We start from the raw sequence: 8,725 nt of genomic DNA on the forward strand, positions 1-8,725 counted from the left end.
CATTAATTTCTTCAAAATCCAATAATCGGATCTAAGTCAAATAAGTATGGGACCACCTTTGAGTTGAACACTTTTCCTTTAAAAAAAAAAAGAATTATAGAAATCGGATAACATGGTCCAAAGTTATGCGTACAAAAACAAACAAAAACAAGTAAAAAAGTCTAAGTTCGGGCGGAGCCGAACATTAAATACCCGGCGCAAGTATTAAATATATGTTTTATCACCTTTCCGAAACCTACCGCTAGATGGTAAGCCGGGGTGTATCAATTTTGAGTAAATTAGCGTCCTTAAATTTCGAAATATTGAAGTTTCAAGCATTTCTGAAATTAACCGTTATATGAAAAGCGACCGTAATTTTAGTCCGATTTCAATAATTTTCAACGTTTTGCTTATATGTGGCAAGCACAATAACCACACCGAGTTTGGTACAAATTGGTAGAACGGTTACCGATATACCTATATGTGATCATAAGTGGGCGGTGCCACGCCCGTTTTCCAAAATTTTACCATTAACGTATTTCTTGGTAAAGAATTGTTGCAAGCATCAATTTTGAATAAATTAGCTTCAATATTTACTGATTTATCGAAGATTTTGTATTTGTCTAAATTACCGTTATATGGGATGTGGGCGTGGTTATCCTCCGATTTTAAAAAGTTTCGTCGATTTTTTATGCTGTACCAAGGCCAACAACTGTGCCAAGTTTGGAAGAAATTAGTGTAGCGGGTACCGAGATATACACATGTAACCATAAGTGGGCGTAGCTACGCCCATTTTCCAAAAATTTACAACACTCTTAGTTTTCGTCGAAAAATTGTTGTAAATATTAATTTTGAGTGAATAATCTTCAGTAGTTACTAAAATATCGCAGTTTTCGTATTTCCGAAAATTACTGTTATATGGGATGTGGGCGTGGTTAATGTCCGATTTTCTAAATTTTCGGCCATTTAGTATGCTGTATCAAGGCTAAAAGTTATTGTAAATATCAATTTTGAGTGAATTATCTTCAGTAGTTACTAAAATATCGCAGTTTTCGTATTTCTGGAAATTACCGTTATATAGGAAGTGGGCGTGGTTACAGTCCGATTTCGCCCATTTTCAATACCAACCTACCTTGGATTAAGGGAAACCTACATACCAAATTTCGTTGAGATATCTCAATTTTTGCTCGAGTTATCGTGTACACGGACGGACGGACAGACGGACAGACGGACAGACGGACGGACGGACGGACAGACAGACATGGCTTAATCGATTTCTTTTTTCATCCTGATCATTTATGTATACATTTGTCTATATCTATCTCGATTCGTTTTGGCTGTTACAAACAACAGTTACGTGAACAAAATTAATATACCCTTGTGCACAAGTGCGCTCGGGTATAAAAATTCCGACGAATTGATAACCTTCTTTTTAGAAGTCGGTTAAAAAAATTGTGAGTGAAATTATAGCAGAATGTTACTCATGCGTCATGTATTTTATGTGCATAGCCTTCTCGTACATCCATCTACATGGCGTATGAGTAACATTCTTTCATTTGATCGTTCAACTCTGTTTTGTTTATCTTTTAATTTCGTTAGTAAGTTGATTTATTTGTAAAATAACAGGCTTTAATACAACAAAAAAATACATTTTTCCCTGTTAAAATTTGAAGTTTTTCAGCGAGATATTCACCAAAGCCAGGGATCTAATAAAATACTTCGTTTTGCATTTTATTGGTATTTGGATTTGGAATCCACGTAAAAAGATAAACACATAATTAGCAACAAAATGAACAACTTTATTGGCTCCTCTATATACGTTAACATGGTCGGTTTTGTGCCTAACATACATATAATATACGGAACTATAAAATATATTAATATTGATAGAGTACGTATAAAAATCGAATACATACTACAACACATTGATATCAGGTGGATGGTTGCTTGCAAACATATTCACACACAAAATATGTTTGCGCTAACTCCCAGATGAACACGGCTCTTACCAGAAGTCGGTTAAGGCACACACATGTGAAATCGAAGTCGAGTGAAAATAAATTGCAATATAAAAAAAAACTTTGATAGAAGTAACTTTTAGTCATCATACCATATAATTGAGAACACAAGTTTCAACTACAATTCCCTTAAATAAACAAGAAAATAATAAACCCAATTATGATGCTGAGAAAAGAGGTGGAATAAATTTAATGGGAATTGCGGGAGAAACTTACGAATGTACAGCGCAAAATCCTCATTAGGTATTTCAAACAGAACTTGGGAGAATGAACTCACTTTAGTTGAAATCTTAATTTCCATATTTTATGATTTTAATGTTGGAAGGCAGTTCAATTTGCTCAAAGCAAATATTCTACCTATGCTTTTACCTGGCTTCCAAAAATACATATTTAGTTAAATGAAATTGGCCTGTACAATGCCATAAAATAATAACATAAAAGGGAATGAAGTGTGCGCAACTGACAGCGCAATAACGCCATATGCAGTAGCTGCTTTTCGGATAATAGTAATTTACCCGCGTTTATCACTCGATATTTCACTACTCATTTGCGTTAATTGTGATTGTCTTGCCTTTGGGATCATCAAAGCGATCCATTGTGTTAATATCCATCATCCAGCAAATGCCGACGAAAAGAATTGCAAGTAAAATTAACGATACAAATAACCCAGCAAGGATTGCGTGTGTAACAAACCCAACGCAATTCCAAGAGTCACCAAATTCAAAATATTTGTCACCTACTGCTGTAACTTTACTTCCGAAAGGAGCTTGGAATTGGACGGAATTCCAAAGAAGTGAGTCGCCGCTGTTTGAATACACAGTCAAATTGCCGCAATAGTATGAGAAAGCTGGTGGCGCATTTATATCTGTCGTACGGAATTGTGTATTCGTATTGTACGTCAATTGCTTCATATAATAGTACCCCTTTACTAACTCAATATCGAAAGTGATAGTGTCGGTAGCATCGCTGCTTGCAAGTGTGACTGTGAAATCAGTTGTGTTACGCTCCTGGATGCTCATGCTGCTAATGGTAATTTCTTTGGCAGCGGCAGTACCGATCTTAACTGCCAGTTTTGTGTAGAAAATCTGAAATTTAGTATCAGCGAATATAGTACCACCTTCAGGCGCAGCGGTCTCCCAAACAGAAACTGCACGTCGTGAACGTTTATTTACAGACGTCTCTTCTACGGGTGTAGCTGTATACAACAAGATTGTAGGGCAGGACAATTGCTTAATGATTTTTTGAATGATGAAATCTGTGAATAAACATAGAAAACCGTACTTAAAGATATTGGCTAAACCGAAGTTAATATCAGACTGACCATGTGCTTCCAAAGTATCCTCGCGGCTTAACTCAGTTTCTTCACTGAATTGAAAGATATAGACCTTGTGAGCTTCACATTTAAGAGGCGTTTCAAGATTACCATCTTTAGGGATAGAAATCACAACATAATTCGGATCTATTGACGCCAATACTTTATCGGAAAGGTCTCCTTTAGCATAGAATGTTTTTGGGGTGATTGAGCTTAAGTGAGCATAACATGACTGTGACTCCGTGCCGTTTTTCTTGCACAAGAAATCATGGAAAGATAACTAAAGTTTATACAACGGTTAAATCTGTAGATATAGATAGAATTATATGCACTACTTACACCAGGTTCTTGGAACACAACAATCTGGTTGTTTTCGGCCAGGGGTTTCAGAATGCTATAGAATTCCTCGGATGTAACTTTTGACAGCGCTGATGGCGTTGTGCTATTGAAAATAATCACATTAAAGTTGGAGATAAAGTTATGACGAATCTTCGTACCTCTGCGCTCCACCCAGTAAGACGGTGTTGTACTTCGCAGCTGCTGCAACACCAATTATGAACAGCGTCAGGAATACAAACTTCATTTTCACTTTTTTTATAAAAACTCTGTACTTCAAAGAAGTAATAATCCAAACAAAGTTGAAGTGAAAACGCGAGCAAACCGAAAATTTAACGAAATTATAAGGGAGCTAATGGCAAAAATCCAAACGTTTCACCTCCAATGAAAATTCGCCCTGTCAAAATGCGAAATTCTTTGTAGCTGCATATGACAGTCATGTGATATATTCGAATGGCACCTATTTTCGAATTTCGAGTAGTGATTAGAGACTCGAACTCGTGATGCGCAGTGTTGCATCAAGGTATGCATTACACAACAAAATTAAAACTACCTAATACTTTCGATGTCATATGGTCTTATTCATAAAAATTATTAAACTGAGTAAAACTCGCAAGTTTACGAGGCTTTTATGGGAACGTCCCCTTTGTGAAAAGTTGTAAATAAGTGCGTAAAGTGGCTGTTTAACAGATCAGCCAGGATTTCGTGGAGCAATTTTTGTTTCGTAGTATTTTCCATAACTTACGGCCATCTTGTCTAACACTTTTGGCTAAAATGCAATTAAAAATGCCGAAAATTCGCAAAAAATCCTAAGTCAATGCAGTTAGTGGATGAAATTCATTCATTTTATTCGCTTATTATTTGTTTCATTTATTTTCATTATTTTATTATACATTTTAGTATAAAAATTTCGGCCCCACGGCAAAACTGGAGTTTACGAGGTCGTTTGCGCATAAAATTTGCCTCGTAATTTTACGAGGGGCAGGTAAAAACAAATTTTGACAGTTCCTTCACGAGGCTCGTAAATTTACGAGTTTAAGAGACCCATACTAAGGTGACGTCGTTATTTTACTTGCTGTCTCCACAGGCAAAAGTTTTTATCTCGATAATGTTATCAGGCAAAATTTTACCCATGGAGCCATAGCCATCTTACAAATGTTTTTTTTTATCAAGATTGAAAAGTGCCCACGCACAAATATTGCCTCTACTAAAATTTTTATCAGGCAAGAAAAATGACAGTTGGTAGGCAAAAACTTTTGGCTGTGACGGGCCTAGCTCTGATCCAGTACTCCATGAACTTACATGTTTTGACACAAACTTGCAGGAAGTTAAAAGGAAAAATGATCCCGTACTCCAAAATCCTGTAAATGAGAGTGTTGTGTGGAGAGTTGTGTAGAGAATTAAGTTGCAAGATTTTACCCGAAATGTTTCTGCTGGTAAAATCATGAAAAGTGTGAAGCGATCACTGGTTGGCGTTTTTACAGGAAATAAACTGTCATCTTAGTTTTTGCGTACGAAAACGCTAAAACATGAAAACTTGTAGCAATCGTTTCGAACTATTGGGTAAAAAAAAAAAAAAAATTAATGTTTTCAGTGCTTTGTGGCAACATTGGCTGTTATCAGCTGAACGAAAGCATGCAAAGCTTTGGAACAGGTATAAACAAATAACCAAATTAGTAAACAAAATGTATTAAAAACAGCGGTATGCGTGTTCAAAGAAAGTGGTGTCGAATGCTGAAAAATAGCTGGAAACGGATTCGACGGCGGCGTTTGCTGCTCTTCTTCGTTATAGTGGTAATTACTTTATGTTTATTTCAACTGGTAAGTCAATTCATGTTAAATTGTTTTCCATTCACATAAGTTATTTTCTCTTTATAGCGAAATATTTTCTCTAAACCTTTGTCGTACTGTGAATCAATTGATGTGGTCTATACTTGGGTCAACGGATCTGACCTTGAATTTACTGAAGACGTGCGGCGATATAATCCCTCTTATGATCCAGCACGATTCGATGATAAAAACGAACTTCGATATTCATTGCGATCACTTGAAAAGTATGCCCCCTGGGTGCGACATATTTATATAGTCACCAATGGTCAAATTCCACATTGGCTTGATCTTAGCAACGAAAGAATTACGATAGTACCACACGAAGTACTCACACCAAAGCCCGAACTGTTACCCACATTTTCTAGTTCCGCCATAGAAACATTCATTCACCGCATACCACAATTATCACAACGCTTTCTCTATTTGAATGATGATATATTTTTGGGTGCACCAGTCTATCCGGAGGATCTGTATACTGAGTCGGAAGGCGTGCGTATTTATCAAGCCTGGATGGTGCCCGATTGTGCTGAAGATTGCCCCTGGACGTACATTGGTGATGGTGCATGTGACCGGCATTGCAATATTGCCAAATGTCAATATGATGGGGGTGATTGCAGCATTTTTGGAACAGGCACAAGTGAAGAAAATATATCGGAACATGATACAGGCGAACATGAAAAATCGACTAACTTAAAATCTAACCAAATAAATGCAACAGCACGTAATGAAATACGACATTTTCCATTACGGAAAAAATTTCGCAACAAGAAACATTCCGCTCAACGGAATGGCTCACATTTCCGAGAGCTGGTGCGACATAAGAACCTGAGTACACTTTCTGAATTAAGACGCATTGTCGACTATTACAATAACCAAATAAAGTCAGTCGCTCACCCAAATGTACAAATACTTTCAAATTCTAGCCCTGTCCCAACAACTAGGCATGCAAATGAATTTGTCAAACCGTCAAAAAACGAAACTAGCAAGGACATCTACTCACACTCTCTCATAAACACCAATATGCTGCTGAACCGACACTATGGCTTTAAAGCGCGCAATGTAATGGCGCACGTGGGATTCTTGCTTGATCAGAATATAATAAATGAAATGCAGAAAAAATTTGCTAAGGAGATAGACGTTACTATTACTAATCGTTTTCGATCAATGGAAGACTTACAGTTTGCTTTCGCTTATTACTCATTTCTGATGAGTGAAACCATAACGTTTACCGTGGGACAAATATTTGACGAATTCGACACTGACGGCTCGCATACATGGTCTGATCGTGAGGTACGAACATTTTTGGCACGCATGTATCCTCTACCATTGGATTGGTCAGCGGTTCGCTTCTTCGAAGAAGTAGTTGGCAACTGTTCGCGTGACTTGGATGTTTCACACAAAAGTACTGAAGAGTATACAACTCTCGTTTATGAACGTTACGAAGATTCCAATGTGGTTAGTATAAGTAAAGCACCCATACTTTCATATTTGTAAGTTACTTATGCACCCGTTTTTCCCTCTAGCCGACCATATCTCGTGAGTTGGTCGAACACTGTCATTTGTTAGCCGAGGCGCTGGAATCAAATTTTGCTAGACGCCCTAAATACAAATATAACATAAATCCAAAACGTGCAATCCATAATAATTTTATGATGCTAACTTCCAATATCTCAGAAGTTGTTGATGGATTCGATAAAATTCGGCGCAATCCAAGGTAAACTACCATAATTAACTGAAACTTTGCACATACATATGTCCGTTCTATGCATATACATAAACATCATATATTTCAGAAAATTTAACTGCATTAATGACAATTTAGAGCCTAAGCACGCTGAAGATAATGAATTAATACGGCATTTATTGGAGGACTTCTACCTTTCCCTGTTTCCTCGAAGAAGTAACTTTGAATTACAATATGAATATCGAAATCGTTACACTACGTGGCACGATTACCAACGCTGGCGGAGACGTAAACGTGCTGCCCTAGTTGTAGGATATTTAGCGAGCGGTGTTCTTATTATATTTATTATTCGATTTGTTTGCATACACAAGGCAAAAATTGTACGTCGCTATGTGCAAAACCTGTAATGTGATATTTTTTAAATAAGAGGAAAATGTACTTAATGGCATTTTGTAATAACTTACTTATTACAATCACTGAGATTTGGAATGCGCATACATACCTAGTGTATGATAAACACAAAAGTCAAACTATATATAAACTAAATATGTTTATAATATGTACATATGTACATATCTAGGTATTAATGAATCTTGAATCCAACTTGAACAAAGCAATGATATTAGATGAGAGACTTGAAATACATTACTGAAGCTTTTATCTTACAACTTATTTTCTAGCTTCGGCTGAAAAATCCCGAAAAAGTCAAACGCCTTTCATTTGTTTTGCAGTGGGGGCACGGAAAAAAATGGGGAAGGCAAAGCCCGTAAAGTTTCATAAGTAACGAATCTATTGGGATGCCAGCAACAGACAAGGCTTGACCATTTACTGAAATACAATTACATAACGTCGTTTAAAGTACAAAACCGCGTAGCGTCATTCTGCAAAACCGCGTAATTGACATTGGCTGCCAAAAATTGGATTTGCTCACTCAAGCTCTTAGCTCAATCTTTATCCATTCGTCCTGAAATATACTAGCGATTGCTTTATAAAAAAAAGCGAACCATTTTGAAATATGAGTGTTTTTACTTTCTAGAAAATAATTTATACAACCTCACATACGCGGTTTTACATTATCTTGATACGCGGCTTTGCATTTTGCTGATACGCGGTTTTGTACTTTAAACGACGATAAGTTGTCGCAAAAGGCAACCACCTGTTGAGGGTGTTACAGACGAGAAAGTACCATTAGATATGCTCCAAATTCGTTTCCCCTTTAATACTAGAAACGCTTTTTATTGTGGTCTTCGCTCGGCAGTTAAATCCACATACCTTAAAAGCAATCTGAATTTTAAAGGCGGTATAAAATAGCGCATATCGTCGTTTTAATTACAAAACCGCGTATCGTCGTTCTGCAAAACCACGTAACTGACATTTTTGCCAAAAATTGGATTTGGAAGCCCTTGGCTCAAGCCTTATCCATTCGTCCTGAAATATACTAGCCAGAAATGCGATTGCTTCATGAAAGAGAGAATAGTTTTGAAATATTCGTGTTTTTACTCTCTACAAAATAATGCATGCAACCTCACATACGCGGTTTTGCATGATATTGGTACGCGGTTTTTT

At 36.8% G+C, this 8,725-nt stretch overlaps 3 protein-coding genes across 3 annotated transcripts in view; 1 reads left to right on the forward strand and 2 right to left on the reverse strand.

Annotated features, from left to right (window-relative positions):
• Window positions 1-8,725, reverse strand: part of LOC118742629 — a 191,735-nt gene that overhangs the window by 170,011 nt on the left and 12,999 nt on the right. The window lies entirely within an intron of this gene.
• Window positions 1,818-4,078, reverse strand: LOC118742624 (V-type proton ATPase subunit S1). Its single transcript, XM_036474835.1, has 4 exons — window positions 3,807-4,078; window positions 3,649-3,751; window positions 3,319-3,589; window positions 1,818-3,252 (listed from the first exon to the last, which is right to left on the reverse strand). The coding sequence occupies exons 1-4, from the start codon at window positions 3,890-3,892 to the stop codon at window positions 2,537-2,539; spliced, it is 1,176 nt and encodes a 391-aa protein (XP_036330728.1). The 5' UTR covers window positions 3,893-4,078; the 3' UTR covers window positions 1,818-2,536.
• Window positions 5,269-7,873, forward strand: LOC118742621 (N-acetylglucosamine-1-phosphotransferase subunits alpha/beta). The gene is made up of 4 exons (XM_036474833.1): window positions 5,269-5,466; window positions 5,524-6,930; window positions 6,999-7,189; window positions 7,269-7,873. The coding sequence occupies exons 1-4, from the start codon at window positions 5,350-5,352 to the stop codon at window positions 7,564-7,566; spliced, it is 2,013 nt and encodes a 670-aa protein (XP_036330726.1). The 5' UTR covers window positions 5,269-5,349; the 3' UTR covers window positions 7,567-7,873.

Source organism: Rhagoletis pomonella, unplaced genomic scaffold, assembly GCF_013731165.1.
Source record: "Rhagoletis pomonella isolate Grant_MI unplaced genomic scaffold, Rhpom_1.0 Rhpom_scaffold_00007, whole genome shotgun sequence".
NCBI classification, from domain to species: Eukaryota; Metazoa; Arthropoda; class Insecta; order Diptera; family Tephritidae; genus Rhagoletis; species Rhagoletis pomonella.